Genomic DNA, 18,718 nt, shown 5'->3' with positions numbered 1-18,718 from the left:
TTTGTTAGTATCTAGAAAAAGTGGATTTTTTCATTGACTTTGCTTATCTATCTTGCTGAATGTATATTCATTTTAATGGCATGCAAATTTTGTTTTTTATGTATCTTAATATTATACTTTTACATTTATATAATTGATGAATAATGGCAATTTTATTTCATTCACTTCAGTCTGTAACCTAGTATTTCATTCTCTTATTGTTGTAGATAGGACCTTTAATATAATATTTATTATTTTATGTTATTATTTTTTTGGTACTGGGGATTGAACCCAGGGGCACTTAACCACTAAGCCATATCCCCAGCCATTTTTTTGTATTTTTATTTAGAGACAGGGTTTACATAAATTGCCTAGGGCCTTACTAAATTGCTGAGGCTGCCTTCAAACTTGCAGTCCTCCTGCCTCAGCTTCCTGAGCTGCTGGGATTACAGGAGTGAGCCACCATGCCTGGCTGTAACATGTTTAATAGAAGTGTTAACAATAATCATCTTTACTTGTTCTTGACTTACGGAATAAAGTTTCTAATATCTTGCTGTTAAGACTGATATTTACTGTGTATTTCTAGATAATGTATTAAGGAGCTTTACCATTTAGTCTTAATTTTTTAAAATAATTCTAAATTGATTTTTATCACATTTCTTCTCTGCACCTCCTGAGCCAATTATCTCTTTTATTCTGTCAATGTAGAGAATGATGTTGATTGATTTCAAATGTTTAGTGACAGTGCCTGGAGGACAGACAGCCTGTTTTATGTGCCTAAGTTTTTACTGCTGTTTGTGCTCATATTTTACCCCAGGCTTAATGCTTCACTAGGTTGTGTTACCAGATTCAGTATAAACTAGTACTCACAGCTGTGACTCATTATGAGAGCCAAAGCAAGCATCTAGTGTATTTACTTGGCCATAATGACTTTACTTACTTCCTGTATTTTTAACTTTTGATTGAATATGTTCAGTATGACCCATTTTCATTCTTTAATTATAAGTTTCTTTGGGAAATGGCCAAAAGAATTTTGTATTTCTGTCTACAGTAATAAAGCAAGATTTATAATCTAGCTTAAAAAGAAGTCCTGAAAGTATTTTTAGAAATTATTACATCATTGGTAAATAGATGTTTAGTTATTAATTGGATATATTAAGTTGTAGTGAGTTTATCACAGAACCAGTCTTTGTGTTTTATTCTTTCTTAACTTTTGAAAAATTTCATGCTTCTTTATTTTTTCCTCTTGTGAATTGTTATTATTATTATTATTTCTTTTTTGCTATCATATGTGTGGAGATTTTATTAGACTCTAAATTTTGTAGTTTGTACTGGAATCATAGAGATTATGATGTTCTGTAAATATACATTGATATTATAATACTGGATATCATTTCTAAAATCATATGTTGTGTTCTTTTTTCACATCCTTTCTCAAATGAAAGTAAATGGTCCCTTTGTTGTCAAATTTTATGCTTGAATTGTAAAACAAATATGGTAGGAAGATTATTAGAGCACTTGCCCTGTTTCAGGTTTTAGTATGTCAGTACTGCTAAAAGTAATGTATATATCTGGTCTAAATTAGAAATATTGATAAGTATTGCCAAATAGTCATTTAGGACATGAAGAAAGGTTAGATTATTCTGGTCTTTTGATTACTTTTATTTATGGTAGTTTTTTTTTTTTTTTTTTAGAAACAGCTTAAATTCTTTCAAGTTACCATAGTATTGTTTAACGCAGTATAGCACTGTATTAAATGCTACTGCCCCGTTTAACTAGAGCAGAGAAACAATCTAATTTAACATTGTCTTGGTTTATTTTGTGTACCTGTAACAAAACACTACAGACTGGGTAATTTGTAAAAAACAGAAATTTGGTGCTGGAATCTTTGCTTCCAAGATGGTGACTTGAATGCCCCATCCTCTGTGGGGAAGATTCTAATTCAGCAGCAGAAGAAGGGACAGTGAGCCCACTCCTGCAAAGCCATCCACCCATCTATTTATGTATGTAATTCAGTGCTAGGGCTCAAACCCAGTGTCTCTGGCAGACTGGGCAGACGTTTGGCCTTTGATCCACATTCCCAGACTTCCATAAATCCTTTTTTATACCAGTATTGACCCATTCATAGGGCTCTTCCCCCTCATGACCTTAACACTTCCCATTGAACCCACCTCCCAACACTGTCACGTTGAAGATTAAGTTTCAGCATTAGTTTTGGAAGCAACAAAAACATTGAAACCACACTAAAGATAAACATGTATTTTTGTGTGAAGAGCTGGGAAGAGTCTGAGATTTTACCTCTTGGTAGGCCGACACATTTCATGAAGAAGACACAGTATTCCTGGCTGGAGTCAGAAGACAGAATGCTAAGTGGCCAGAATAGCAGCACTGGCACCACTACCCTGAGCCTCGGGTTTCATGGAAATGGTTTGGTGACTTTTGAGTCCATACAAGGTTGCGTCATAGGAGGGGAACGTTGAGGGTAGAGGACCTGTGTCATTGGTGGGCGGTAAGCCTTAGAACTTGGCTTTGAAGGGAGACTCTCTGTTTTCTTGCACGTGTACATCCTTCAAAGGAGGGTCTTGAGCAGAGACTGAATCTTGAGAGGTGTGAAGAATTGCCTTTCAGTGTTTTATATTTTTTTCATTGTTGATGGACCTTTATTATTTTATTTATTTGTTTTTATGTGGTGCTAGACAAGTGCTCTACCCCTGAGTCACAACCAGAGACCCTTTCAGAGTTTTTTTTTTTTTTTTGGTAGTTTTTTTTTTTTTATTGGTTGTTCACAACATTACAAAGCTCTTGACATATCATATTTCATACATTAGATTGAAGTGGGTTAAATGGGAAGACAGGCCTGAGTAAGTGACTTGACAGATTTTAGATAGCTGATCTAATTCTTGAGTGTCTTTGCACTATTGTTTTTTCTTAGTGTAAGCTCACCTCTGGGGGAATTTGTGTGTAACTTCCTTGTGTCAATGCTTGTGTTTATAAAATCTCAGGTAAATGAAAGTAAATAAAAAGATGAAAGGATACAATTTTAATTTAGTAAAACTTCATTGAGGCATTGACCTTGGAAAAAAGTGGTTTAAAAATGATGAGAACTCTATCTTCAGTGTTCAGACTGGATTTCTAAGAGATTTCTGAGACTAAAATTCTTCAAAGTGGAATTTCATTGTGCATTGGAACCAAAATATACAGCACCTCACTAAAGTCACCAAGGTCAAAGAGCACATAGGGGCTTTAGTGCTGGTGCCACAGATCTGAGGTAGTCTGATCACAGGAGTTGGAACATTCAGTCTTGTCAGTGTTTGAACTACAAGCAGAAAATACAAACAAAAGACAAAAGACTTAGCTTTTGAGGTCAGCACCATATACTTTAAGTTATTTTGGACTCCCTAAGATCGACATTGTTGATTTTTAATTTTTTTTTGGTATCAGGTATTGAACCCAGGGGACTTAAACATTGAGCACATACATCCCAGCCCTTTTTATTTTTTATTTTGAGACAGGGTCTTGCTAAGTTCCTCAGACCCTTGCTAAATTGCAGAAGCTAGAATTGAACTTGCGATCCTCCTGCCTCAATCTCCTGAGCCCCTGGGGTTACAGGCATGTGCAACTGTGCCCGGCTTTTTGATCATCTTTTTGGTTCCTTTAGTATGTTAACATTCTGATTCTTCTTTCATCTTTTCCTGTTGGTTCTCTCTTGCGCAGCAGTCGTTTCTTTATATGCTCTTCACATGTTGAGCTTTCCTGGGTTGAGCCTTTTGCCTCATGCCTCCTCCTCCTTTAATATCAGACCTCGTGTGTGCACATGCCTCTGAAGCCTTTCCTCTTGTGTTTCCAAACCACAGTTTAGACTGTAAACCCAATAGAATATTTCCTTTCAAGTTGTTCTACCCATGCCCTACAAACCTTTTTATTTGGGTTTGAATGTATTCATGCAAAGGGCAGTGGCAAAAGCATGTTAATATTTTACTCTTAAAAGACATTCTCAAGCCAATTATTTTCATAAGCCTTTATGATCTTATTTATGGGTGTTGTTTTGTAAGTTCAGTTTTGTTTGTAATTTATTTTGTCTTTTCATATTTAGTTTCAGTTTGTCGTGTTTCCATTGCTGAAATAAGCTGTTGGAACTTTGTCTTCCATCTCCTTCCCCTTCTACCCTATACATACTTGCAAGCACAAAGTATTTTTAATATTAAATTATTCATGGAATTTGGGTTTTTATTATTATTTTTATTTTATGGTTTTTGGGTACTGAGGATTGAACCCAGAGGCACTTAACTACTGAGCCACATCCCAGTCCTTTTTATTTTTTACTTCAAGATGCGTCTTGCTAAGTTGCTTAGGGCCTCAGTAAATTGCTGAGGCTGGCTTTGAACTTGGGATCCTTCTGCCTCAGCCTCCTGAGCTGCTAGGCTTACAGGTGTGCACCACCATACCTGGCTATTATTATTTTTATTCAAGCTGTACTTATGGGGTAAAAGGTAAATTTTGTATTACTTTCCTTTTTGTAGGTCTCTGTGCCTTGCGAAGAGTCCTGAGGAAGCAGCCTGTTCTCCCCGATAGTAAGGTGGCTGGGTTAGTGAAGATTACTCTGAATGATTTCTTACAGGGAATGAATGACATCAGGCCCAGTGCCATGAGGGAAGTAGCGATTGATGTCCCAAATGTAAGTAATTTATTCTGCCTTCTAACTGTGCTAAATTAAATTCTGAAAGAAACAGAGACTCCAGAGAGACTGAATTTTTAGCTGAAACTTTTAAGAAAGTAAATTTGTAATTCAACATATTATTGAGAAAACTATAGGTTTAATGCAGTTGTAAGAAGGAAGATAGATCCTGTTTCCTTTACCTATTTTCTTTCAGTGGCAACACCTTGCGAAACTATGGCAAGTATCACAAACAGAATGTTCATGTTATAATCCAGGCCCATTCAGAGTTCCCCACTTTCACTTTTACCCATTTTTGTGTTTCTGTTTAGTTCTGTACAGTTCTGTCACATAAAGCTTTGTGTATTCATCACCACAGTCAAGATACTGAACATTTCTATCATAAAGACCCCTCGTGTTGTCCTTTCATAGGCACACCTACCTCATTTCCTGTTCCCATTTCTAAAATATTGTTTTTTCAGAAAGATATAAATGGAATCATACAATGTGCACTTTGGTGGAGTTAGCTTTTTTCTCTAAGCTAATTCCCTAAAGATTCAAACAAATTCTATCAAAGTTTGTTCCTTTCTAATCCTGAGTAGTTGTGTCAGCTAGTTCTGGGTTCCTATAACCTAATAGTAAGGTAATCAATCAACTTTTAAAAAAGATTTATTTTTGTCCAGTTTTGGAGCTTTAAGTCCATTGTCTATGGGCCTATGGTAAGGCAGGAGCCTGTGGCAGAGGAGACTGCTTATTTCAGACCTGTTGGGAAATGGAAACAAGAAAAAGGAAGGAGCCAGGGTTCCACATTTTTCTTCAAGGGCTCTCCACCATTGACCTAAAACCTCCCTTTCCCAAGAGTGCCAAGCAGAGGACTGAACCTTTAAAACATGGGACTTTTGGGGACAATGAAGAGCCAAACTATAGCGGTAGCATTTCATGATAGCTGTGTACACCACTTGTTGATAGACATCTGGGTGTTTCCAGTGTTTGGCTACTATCAGTGAAGCTTTTATGAACAGTTATTATATACACAAGAGTTTTCATTTCACTGGAATAAATGACCAAGAGTGAGATTGCTGGGATATATACAGATTTTTGCAGTAAGTTTAGTTTTATAGGAAGAGATCAACTAGGAGATTTTACACTTAGGATGCCTAATATTCTGTTTGTTTTGTTTTTTTCCTTCCTTCCTTTCTTTCTTTTTTTTAAACATACAGTTCCACAAAGAAGTCACTTTTTACATGTAGGTCATTTTGTTATATATCTCTCATTACTCATGTGGGCCTGATATTCAGGGGAAAAAAGGGTCCTTTAGGTTGCTTCGAGTACCTTAATATTTCTGCAAAAAGAACATTGAAACCCAGCACTGGCAATGTGCCCTGATGGTACTGAAGGTAGGCCACTATGGTTGTCTCACACAAGAGTAGCATCTCAAGCTCTTAGTGTAACTTGGGGAATTTTAGATTGCTTTCTGAAAGCTGTTAGGAGAGCTTTGATGGATGAGTGAAGGTTTGTGACTTTTCTTTCCCTGTCCTATATATTATGTGTATTTATGGTGAGCAGTGTGAACGGTGTGTGTATGCATTGTGAAGTGTTGATCACAGTCTAGTGATTGACATTTCCATCACCCCACGTAGTTACTGTTTTTGTGTTTAATGAGAACATTTAAGGTATGAATTATTAACTAATTTCACATGTGCCATGCAATCTTTCTCATGCATTACATTAGATCTTTAGAAGTTATCATCCATAACTTTTTTTTTTTTTTAAGGGGTGGGTACTTGGGATTGAAATCAGGGGCACTCAACCACACACCCCAGCTCTATTTTATATTTTATTTAGAGACAGGGTCTCACTGAGTTGCTTAGCGTCTCACTGTTGCTGAGGTTGGCTTTGAACTTGGCGATCCTCCTGCCTCCACCTCCCAAGCCAGTGGGGTTATAGGTGTGTACCACCATAACTTTGTGTCCTTTGGCCAAAATGTCCTTCTTTTCCCCATCCTCCTAGTCCTGGCAGCTACCATTGTACTCTGCTACTGTGAGTTTTCCACATATGAGTGAGATTGTACAGTATTTGTCTTTCTGTGCCATGCTTATTTCACTTGGAATAATATCTCTCATATTCATGGTATTGTAAATGAGAGGATTTCCTTTTTGTTTAAGGCCAAACAATATTCCATTGTGTATATATGCCACATTTTCATTGTGCATTCACCCATTCATAGACACTTAAATTGATTCCAAATCTTGGCTATTGTGAATAATGCTGCAGTGAACATTGGAGCATAGATACTTCTTTGAGAAGTATCTTTATTTTCCTTGAATATATACTCAGAAGTGAGTTTGCTAGATTGAATAGTAGATCGGCTTCATTTCTGAAGAACCTCTACTGTTTTCCATAGTGGCTATACCAATTTACATTCCCACCAACAGTGTACAGGACTTCCCTTTTCTCTGTATCCTTGCCAACACTTTTGTCTGTTTTGTTATTTTGTTTTTGTTTTCTGCAGTAGTGGGAATTAAACTCAGGGAGGGCACTTTACTAGTAAGATACATTCCCAGCCTGTTTTATTTTATTTTTAGACAGGGTCTCTCCAGGTTGTGGAGGCTTGCCTTGAACTTGTGATATTCCTGAGCAGACACCTCTTTTTATTTTTACAGATGAATTACTTAATGAGGTTTTGAATTCAAACTTAATTTGGGGGTTTTCAAAGGCCTCGTAGGGAGCTGGGGATATAGCTCGGTTGATAGAGTGCTTGTCCCGCATGCACAAGGCTATGGGATTCTATCCCTACACCATAAAAACAAACAAACAAATACATAAATAAGCACTGTAGCAGAACATACTCATTTAGTGTAAATTATTTGACAAATGCAATTATGGAATAATGAATGATTGATGCTTGTTTAATATAAATTTTTCATTGCTCAGGAATTTATGGTCTAAATAAATGTGTGTTTGGGCACATTAATATAAATATTTTTACTTGCAATGTTTATCTGCATTTTATTGACTGTTTTGTACAATGTAATGGATCAGAGAGATTCCTTGTCATCAAGTACCACATGAAAATTTCAGGTGATAGTTACGAATCACTTCCTCCATTCAACCCCACTATGGTTTTAAATGTTTAGGGACTCTTGGAATATACAGTAAGGTTTTAAAGTTACTGCAATGGAGAATGTGTTTGTTAAACAGTGTCTACTCTTGGAATTGCTAAAGTAATTTTCAAAGGCATCGTAGGGAGCTGGGGATATAGCTCAGTTGATAGAGTGCTTGTCTTGTGCTACATCATAGGACCTGGTGCTACAACTACATTTTTAATTGCTATAATGGAAGACTTCTTTTATTTTCTTTTGATACGGTATTTACAATCCATGGACTTGTGCCATTTTCCATTTGGCACTTTATTATTTGGCCTAAGGCTGTGTTGTAACAACTCATGAGCTTTGGAATGATCAGCAGTGGTAAAAGTACTTTCTTTCACACAGTTTTTATGCTTCCTTCAGATTGTAAAAGCTTTCCTGAGATTTCAACATTTGTATAATTAGATTTCTACATTTTATTTTTCTGATTTCTGGCTATTATATCTACAAACATAGCTCTGAATTATTTTACAGAAGGTTTAATATTTGCTATAGAAAATCTGTTGCAAGAGGCTGGCTAGTTGTGAACATTGAACAAATACTGTAGTAAAGCGATATGCAGCACATTTTGAGAAAAGATGTTAGTGTGTAAAATGAAAACTTCTAAATCACACATGCCTGGTTACACTTAAATTTGCAAGAAAAGTCCTAAGACAGAGATGTTGCCAATTATAATATAATGTAATGCAGTGTTAATTTTAGGAGACTATAAGTGTTACCACTTACTTAAAATATAATGTTTCCAGGTTTTGGAGTTTCTGAATTGGTCACTACCATGACATTAAAATCAAATGCAGTTTTTTAATACTGTAGGAACCCTTAGAATCTGTGAATATGCTGGAATTGTGAAATTCCTGTTTCCTTACCTAGAGATAATAACTGTTAACATTTTGTATACTTCTAAGATTTTTTTCCTGCTCCTATATATATTTTAATATAGTTGATCTTAGGACATAAAAAGTTTTATATATATATTTTTTTCTCTTAAAGTTAAACATTTAACTTTAAAATTTATTGGCCAACTTATTTTAAAAAATTGTATAATGGCTGTTATATGGATACATTTTTATATGGATATAGCTCAGTTTTTTGTCTTTTACACAATACCTTTATTTTATTTTTATGTGATGCTGAGACTTGAACCTAGTGCCTCATGCATGCTAGGTGAGTGCTCTACCACTGAGCCATAGCCCCAGCCCTTACATTTTTATATGGAGAGGATTATTTTATCCTTCTTCTAAAATAGAATATTTAACTTTCCTTCCTTCCTTCCTTCCTTCCTTCCTTCCTTCCTTCCTTCCTTCCTTCCTCCCTCCCTCCCTCCCTCCCTCCCTCCCTCCCTCTCTATCTCTCTCTCTCTCTTTCTTGTTTGGGTTTTCTTTTGGTTCTAAGGATTGAACCCAGTGATATTTAACCACTAAGCCACATCTGTAGCACTTTTTACTTTTTACTTTGAGACAGAGTCTTACTAAGTTGCTTAGGGCCTTCCTAAGTTGTCCAGGCTGACCTTGAACTGGTGATCCTGCTGCCTAAGCCACCCCAGTTCCTGGGATTGCAAGCATGCACCATCACACCTGGCTTAGCTTTTTTCTGTTTTTCTACACTATTGTCATGAAAATATTTGTGTACAGATATTGCATTTATCATTGCTAGAAGTGGAATTATCAGACTAAAATATGTGATTTATAAAGATTGTGACAAATGTCATTAAGTTCTTGTTTTCTTTTTATAGAAAAGTTGTTCTAATTTATAGTTGATGTGACAAAAATTTAAAAATACAAAAAGCTTAAAGCAAACCTCATTTTATTTTCACATTAGACTTTTTCTTTAGTTTATTTTCTTGACTGGAAAGATCTTTATTATGAGAAGTTATACTGATTAGTTTAGATAAATACAGATTTTAAAAAGAAAATGAAAAAATAATTATCAATTACGTGTCTTCTCTCTATATAAAAATGGTAAATTTTTAGATAAAAGGTGTAGCTGGACTATTACTTGGGATTTTATGTTCTGTAACAGCATAAGTTCTTAGCTTTTATTTTATCCTTGATACTTATCATATGACTAGCATGTAGTAATACCCAGATTTGTTGAATGAATAATTTTAATTTTCTTGAGAAAAGCCCTCACATTAAATGATGAATTTCAGATATATGTAAAAATGAACACAGCATCCTTCTGCTGTACCACAGTACAATAAAGTGTATTATTATTTTCATGTAACATTCTTTTCTAACATTCATTTAACATTCATGTAAATTTTTTCATATTTTAAAAAACAGCTGATATCTTTAGCAAGTTTAAAAACTAGTTCAATGAATTTAACATTTGCAGTGTGAAGATGTCTGTAAAAGCCTGCCCTAAGCCTGCCCTACTCTGGAAGGATGAACATAGGGATGTTCAATGAAAGAAATATGGTGCTTTTAATATTTGTATTTACATATTATCTTTTTAAAAAAATCTTTTAGTTGTAGATTAACTCAATATCTTTATTTATTTATTTGTTTGTTTTATGTGGTGCTGAGTATCGAACCTGAATCCAGTGCCCCACACTTGTGAGGCAAGTGCTGTACCACTGAGCTACAACCCTAGTCCTGTATTTACATATTATCTTGGCAGTGAGTCACTTCATGTGCACCATTAACAATTAGCTGTGATAAATAGCATTCTTAACGAAATAAATACAAATTGGTGACCATCAAATTTAATTCCGTTTTGCATCTAAGTGTCCCAGCCCAGGCTTTTTCTATTTTATGTAGAGGAGTTTTAAATTGTCCTTTATTTTGGGGGGGACAATTTATATATCTTTATACTTTTACCCTTGCCTTTTGATCTGTTTTCAGAATTTAGATATTGGGTTCACAGTAATTTAAAAACCATCAAAAAGGTTAACTGAATTTTGTAAAGTGAACCGTGGCCAGAGCCTTAGACTAACTGGAATCCCCAGCCCCAGCTGGGATATCTTTAGATATCAAACCAAATATCATCACTCACATAAACATTCCTCATTCACTTTCATTTTTACAAATGGTAAACTTCTTATTTATATGAATAATCAAAAGGCTGTCTTTCACTAATTATGTATTCAAAATTTACTGCTGTATTATTACCTGGCATCTTTTCAGATGAGCCTACAACATCAGAATGTGACTGTCAGTTGAATCTCATAGGATGAGCTCATTAGTGGTATGTTTCTGGTGCAGAGATTTGAATGAAGTGGTTTAATTGACCATAATTATATTTCATTCTTCATATACCCTTAGGATATTTAGAAGGAATCTATTTGAGTTTCTATTCTTTAAATATAGTACACATTTTATATTTTTAAATTTTTCACAAACTCAAGGGATTGAGGACTTCTCTCATGCATTATTAAATAAAATCTTGCTATTTTTGGAATAAATACCACAACCTGTGGAAATTCTGTTAATTCCATATTGGTTCTTGGCAAATTTTGGTTTCTTTTGATTCTATTTCTTATTGGCTAGACAGAAAAGTGTCTTCTATCACTCCCAAGATCCTAGTCTTCCTTGCCAAGTTTTCGTGCATATTTATAGTTTTCTGTAATAACAATTCATCAGGAAAGCACATTTGGAAAAGTAGATTACTTTTAATCAGGAAATATTCAGTGCCAAAATCAGGACTGTAGTTTTAACCTTATTAAATATTTTAGAGCTTAACTCTTTCATTCTACTTATTATTTTTTTAACCTTACTTAGGCCTCCTTTAGGAGAAATGAGAGAGCAAAAGTTAGTGAAAGGATTCACAATTTCTGTTATCAACTTCAGTCCTTATTAACTTTAGTGAAATCAATCCTCCTCTCAGGTTCTAAATGCAATTTAATTTACATTTTATATTGGTGGTCTTGTTTTATGTTTGTAAATAATGTTGAAGTTTCAATAAAAGCAGTTACTGCACTTGTATGACCCTTTGGTTGCTTTTCTAAACATTTGGAGACTGCTAACAGTACACACTTAGGGTAAAGGAGATACTTTGCATAAAGACTGATATCAATGGGTAGGGCTAATGTGATTCTTTTGTGGTTTTACATTTCATTCACATTTCACTTAATGCAGACATGGAATAATTGTGCATTCAGCTGATCTTGACCTTGAATCCATTGGTCTCACTACTTTCCAAAGAATTACTGATACAGTGAATCTCACATTATGTCTAGCTTTGTTGAACCACCTCATATTTATGCATATGCTGAAAAATTATTTTCTAACATCTTTAAGTTACTAAAGATGCTGTAATATGTACAGTGCATTTGCACACAAAAGTACACAAAATGTGTTCTGGTTTTTTTTTTTTTTTGGTATGGGGGATTGAACTCAGGGGCACTCAACCACTAAACCACATCCCCAGCCCTTTTTGTATTTTATTTAGAGACAGGGTCTCACTGAGTTGCTTAGCACCTTGCTCTTTTGCTGAGGCTGGCTTTGAACTTATGATCCTCATGCCTCAGCCTCTCCAGCCCCTGTGATTATAGGCATGAGCCACTGCACCTGGCAGAATGTGTCATTTTGACCTAAGTTTTTGTTGTTGTTCCTCTTTGTACTCTTGGTGCTTGGCAGATAGTAATAACTAAGTGAATGTTTATTGGGTGTTTGAATGAAATTTCATGAAACATGTTGTTAATTTTTCAGATAGAGTTCTTTTGCTTTTCAGAGTCAGAACTATTGGGGGATTTTGTTTATTTATACACACACACACACACACACACACACACACACACACACACCTTTATTTCAGGTATCTGTGAGGGGATTTATTATGGAGGCTGAAGCTGGTGACTCTGGGAAACACCTCATAGGGCTCAATCCAAGTCTAAGAGACCCCTGGTCAGAGAATATGATGGTATAATTCTATCTGAGGCTAAAAGCCTGAGAATCTGGCGTGTCACCGGTACCAGTCCCAGAGTGTGAAGGTGGGAGAACCTGGAGTCACCATGCTCAAGGGTCGGAGAAGAAGGGGTTCAGTTCCAGGAGAGAACAGTTTGCCTTTTCTCTGCCTTTTGTTCTACCTGGGATCCCAGTGGATTGGATGGTGCCCCCACCACATTGAGGGTGGTCTTCCCCTCATATCATTCTCATTGAGAAATAATGTTTTCCCAGCTGTGTAGATATCACGTAATCCAGTCAGGTTGGTGCTTTTTTCCCCATAATACCTTTAATGAGATATAATTAATGTACCAAGGAGTTTATCCATTGAAAGGGTCCAATTCATCCATCTTTAGTATATTTACAAATTTGAGTAACAGTCACTAACATCAGCTTTAGAACATTCCTCTTCCTAAAAAGACATCCATTACCCTTCACCCATCACCTTCCAACTGGCCTCTCCCCCTGTTCTTAGTCAGCCACTTATCTGCTTTATAATATTTGCCTATTCTGGACATTTCATATAAATGGAACAATAAAGTATGTGACTTTTTTGGACTGTCATGTTTTCCTTAGCATAAGGTTTTCACAGTTCATCCACATTGTGTTATTTGTTAGTACTTCATTCTATTAATTGCCAAATAACATTTATTTATATGGATATATCACATTTACAATATCCATTCATTGATTGGTAGACAGTTGGGTTGTTGGTATACTTTTTTGGCACTCATGAATAATGTTATTATGAATATTTATTTACAATATTAAATAATAAAAAGCTGGAGCTAGCTTGAACCCAGGGATGCTTTAGCACTGAGCTACATCCTCAGGACACACTGTCCTGTCTGCTTCTGCCTCCGCCCCACCCTTTTTTTTTTTTTTTTTTGAGCTCCTATCTTTCAAGGTTGCTGAGGCTGACCTTGAACTTGTGTTCCTCCTATCTCCCAAGTTGCTGGAAATACAGGCATGCACCATCATGCCCCGCTACATACAAATTTTTGTTTGAACATCTGTTTTCAGTTCTTTTGGGTATATATCTAGGAGTAATTTTAACTTCCTACCTACTTACTGTCTGCCCACCTCCCTCCCTACCTACCTACCTGTCTGCCCACCTACCTACCTACCTACTTGTCTGCCCACCTATCTGTCTTTCTCAGTGTAGTGATGTATTAGAAGGATTCGCTGGACTTAGCACCTTTGACACTCATGTAATGAAAGATACAGATCAGCATGAACAAAGGGAAAAGGTGCTTGGGGTGAAGTCCAGGAGGAACCAAGCACAAACTTGTAGGTGTGCTCTCCTGGTGCAGTGACCTGGGAACATACTTAATTTTCCTAGCAGTGTTGTGTGATGACTTGTGTGCAGTGTTGTCAACCATGAAAGTTCATGGGAGCCTTAATACCCAGAATTTTAAAGGGGGCCAATCCTGTAGGTATCCTGCAGTGCTAGCCTGATTGACCTCAGCTACTCAAGATTCCAGACCTCCCAGGGTAAAACCAAATGGTCACTATGAATCGCATGTCAGTATAAACTTAACTGGACAAACTAGTGGAGTTTGGCAGAAGGCCTTAGAAAATCTGTTGAGCATCACAGTCCAAATTCCCAGAGTTATCTCCCAGAAGACTTCTTTTTTTTTTTTTGTTTTTGAGAGAGAGAGAGAGAAATTTTTTTTTTAATATTTATTTTTTAGTTTTCGGCGGACACAACATCTTTGTTTGTATGTGGTGCTGAGGATTGAACCAGGGCGGCACACATGCCAGGCGAGTGCGCTACCGCTTGAGCCACATCCCCAGCCCCAGAAGACTTCTTAGGGCTGGTTCTCAAAGCAGGCTTTTGCCACGTGCAGGCTTTTAATTAAATCTTTCTTGAACATTGTCTGTACTTATTATTAAACTCAGTGCTTTATTAGATTTCTTTAGTGTTTCTCTAAAGTCTTTTGTCTGTACCAGGGTCCCTTCTGGACTTGCATGTTACATTTAGTCATCCTGTCTCCTTAGGTTGTTCTGGACTGTGAAAGTTTCAATTCCTTTTCTTATTTTTGCTGGCTTGTCAATTTGAAGATACACTCACTAGTCATGGCTTCTGTAGAATGCCTTTCAATTTGAGTTTGGTTGATATTTTTCTTAGGATTAAACTGGGATCATGGATTTTAGGGAAGAAAACCACAGAAGTAAAGTGCCATTCTTAACCATAGCCTGATAAAGGTATCTGTTAATTTTGGTATTTTAATATCTAATATTTAAAAATCTCCAGCCTTAAAGACATGCACAGACTGAAGGTAAAAAAATGGGGAAAAACCTCCTATTCACATTAATCTTGCAAACAAGCAGGGATTTCTATCCTCATATCTCATAATGGGGACTTCAAGTCAGAATTACTCAGAAGACAAAGAAGGCCATTTTATACTGCTTAACGGAATTATATATCAACAAGACATGAAAATCTTAAATATTTATGCCCCAAACGATGGAGCATCTACATACATAAAACAAACCCTTCACATCTCAAGAATCAAATAGATCACAACACAATCATACTGGGTGACTTCAATACATCTCTCTCACCAGTAGCTAGATTATCAAATCAAAAATTGAAGAATACAATTAATAATTTAATATATTTAATAGACATATGGAGAATATTTCACCCATCAATGAATGAACACACTTTCTTTTTAGCAGCACATGGAACAGTCACTAAAATAGACCACATGTTTATCCACAAAGCAACTCTTAGCAAATACAAAAAGATAATGCCTTGCATTCTGTCACATCACAACGGAATGAACTTAGAAATTAACAATGAAATACAAAAAAAAGAAGCTAACACGTGGAAACTAAATAATATGCTATTCAATGACCAATGGATAGGTGAAGAAATCAGGGATGAAATAAAAAATTTTAGAGGTAAATGAGAGTAGCAAAACAGCATATGAAAATCTCAGACACTATAAAGACAGTTCTAAGAGGAAAGTTTATTGCATTTGAGCTCATTCATTAAAACAACAACAACAAAATCAACAGATAAATAATCTAATTTTATATTGCAAAGTCCCTAGGAAAAGAAGAACAAACCAGCACCAAAAGCAGTAGAAGACAGGAAATAATAAAAATCAGAGCTGAAATTAATGAGATTGAAACCAAAGAAATTAAAAAAAAAAATCAATGAAACAAAAAGTTGGTTCTTTGAAAAAAAAAAAAAGATAGAACCTTAGCTAACAGAGAGAAAACCCAAATTATTAAAATTCATGATGAAAAAGGAAATATCACCAAGGACACCACTGAAATACAACCAATAATCAGAAGCTACTTTGAAAATGTATACTCCAGTCAGATAGAAAATCTTGAAGACTTTGACAGATTTCTAGAGACACATGACATACCCAAATTGAATCAAAAGGACATTGAAAATTTAAATAGATTAGTTTTAAGCAGGGAAATTGAAGATGCTATTGGCAACCTAACAACAAAGAAAAGTCCAGGACCAGACAGATTCTCAGTTGAATTCTATAAGACCTTCAAAGAAGAACTTAACACCAATACTCCTCAAATTATTCCATGAAATAGAAAAGGGAGGGATTTTTCTACATTTAGTCTATGAAGCTAGTATCACCCTGATACCAAAACCAGACAAAGACACATCAAGGAAAGAAAACTTCAGAACAATGCCCCGGTGAACATTAATGTAAAAATTTTCAATAAAATACTGGCAAGTCACATACAAAAACATTAAAAAGATAGTGTACCATGATCCATGATTAATTCCATGGATGCAAGATTGTTTCAACATATGGAAATCAATAAATGTAATTTATGTCAGTACGCTTAAAGACAAGAATCACATGATTATCTCAATAGATGCAGAAAAGTTTGACAAAATTTAGCATCCATTTGTGCTTAAAACACTAGAAAAACTAGGGATAATAAGAACATACGTCAACAGTGTAAAAGCTATATGTGCTAAATCCAAGGCCAACATTATTATAAATGGAGAAAAATTGAAAGCATTCTCTCTAAAAACTGGAAGAAGACAGGGATGCCCTCTTTCAGCATTCTTGTTCAGCGTAGTCCTGGAAACCCTATCCAGAGCAATTAGACAAAAGACAGAAATTCAAGGCATACAAATAGGAAAAGGAGAGCTCAAACTATCCCTGTTTGTTGACAACATGATTCTTTATTTAGAATATGCAAAAACCTGCTAGAAAGCTTCTAGAACTCATAAATGAATTCTTCAGAGTAGCAGCTTATAAAATTATATACTAGTAAATTAATTGCATTTCTATATACCAAGGACACATCTGCTGAAAAAGAAATCAGGAAAACTATCTTTGCAATAACCTTAAAAAAAACTAGTTTGGGAATGAGACTAACAAAAGCAGTGAAAGACCTCTATAATGAAATCTACAGAATACTAAAGAAATTGAAGAAGACCTCAGAATATGGAAAGATCTCCCAGTTCCTGGATAATCAGAATTAAAATGATCAAAAAGGCCACACTACCAAAAGTGCTATACAAATTTAATGCAATTTCTATTAAAATTCCAATGATGTTCTTCACAGAAATAGAAAAAGCAATCATGAAATTCATTTGGAGGGGCTGGGGTTGTGGCTCAGCTGTAGAGTGCTCACCTAGCATGTGTGAGGTGCTGGGTTAGATCCTCAACACCACATAAAAATAAATAAAATAAAGGTATTGTGTCCAACTACAACTAATATATATATTAATAATATATATATTTAAAGAAATTATATATATATAAAATATATTTAAAGAAAAAAGAAGTCCATTTGGAAAAATAAGAGCCCCAGAATAGACAAAGCAATCCTTACTGCACAGTGATAGAGGAGGCATCACAATACCAGACATTAAACTATACCACAGAGCTGTAATAACAAAACAGCATGGTATTGGCACCCAAACAGACATGAAGTCCAATGGAGCAGAGTAGAAGATATACAGACTCACATAAATTCAGTTATCTCACTCTAGACAAAGGCTCCATAAATTACATTGGAGAAAAGAGAGACTCTTCAACAAATGGTGCTGGGAAAACTGGAAATCCATATGTAATCCACCCTGCACAAAACTGCTTTTACGTGGTGGATCAAGGATTCAGGCATTGGACCAGAGACCTTGCATTTATTAGATGAAAAATAGGCCCGACTCCAACATGTCATCTTGGAAACTGAATTTCTCAAGAAGAGTCCTAAAGTGCCAGAAGTAAAATTTAAGAAACAGTAAATGGGATGGTATCAAATTGAAAAGCTTCAGAGCAAAGAAACAACATGAACAGAGAGCCTACAGAATGGGGAAAATCTTTAGCACCTGCACCTGAGATAAGGCATTAATTTCCAGGATATACAAAGAACTCAAAACACTTAACACCAGAAAAGTAAATAACCCAATCAGTAAATGGGCAAAGGAAGTGAATAAACACTTTTAAGAAGAAGAAACACAAACGGTTAAAAAATCATACAAAGCTGCGCGCAGTGGCACACTCCTGAAATCCCAGTGGCTCAAGAGGCTGTGACAAAAGGATTGCGAGTCCAAATCCAGCCTCAGCAACAAGCGAGGCGTTAAACAACTCAATAAGACCCTGTCTCTAAATAAAATACAATCCCTGGTACCCCTCTCCAAAAAAAAAAAAAAAAAAAAGTTCAACATCTTTAGCAATTAGAGAAGTACAAATTAAAACTACACCGAGATTCCACCTCAGTGTAAAATGGTAATTATAAAGTATATAAGTAACAATAAATGTCGATGCAGATGTGGGGAGAAAGGTACTTTTTCATACATTGTTGGTGGGACTGCAAATTGGTGGAACCAATATGAAGAGTACTATGGAGCTTCCTTAGAAAACTTGGAATGGAATCACTATTTGAGTTATTCCACTCCTTGTTCTATACCCAGAGGAATTAAAAATTCTACAGTGATGCAGCCACAGCAATGTTCATATCAGCTCATCTCAAAATAGCCAAGCTATGGAAATAACCTAGGTGTCCTTCAATGGATGAGTGGATGAAGAAAATGTGGTATGTTTACACAATGG

At 35.6% G+C, this 18,718-nt stretch overlaps 1 protein-coding gene across 7 annotated transcripts in view; it reads left to right on the top strand.

The window, feature by feature from the left end:
* AFG2A (AFG2 AAA ATPase homolog A) overlaps window positions 1–18,718 on the top strand; it is a 271,565-nt gene that overhangs the window by 31,443 nt on the left and 221,404 nt on the right. For all 7 annotated transcript variants that reach the window (XM_081303101.1, XM_081303100.1, XM_081303099.1 and 4 more), the window contains exon 10: window positions 4,500–4,654. In XM_081303101.1, the coding sequence (XP_081159227.1) occupies window positions 4,500–4,654 (155 nt within the window). The remainder of the gene's footprint in view (window positions 1–4,499; window positions 4,655–18,718) is intronic.

The sequence above is a fragment of the Spermophilus citellus genome (genome assembly GCF_964194105.1).
Source record: "Spermophilus citellus genome assembly, chromosome: 8".
NCBI lineage: Eukaryota > Metazoa > Chordata > Mammalia > Rodentia > Sciuridae > Spermophilus > Spermophilus citellus.
This window is presented reverse-complemented; position numbering and strand designations above follow the sequence as displayed.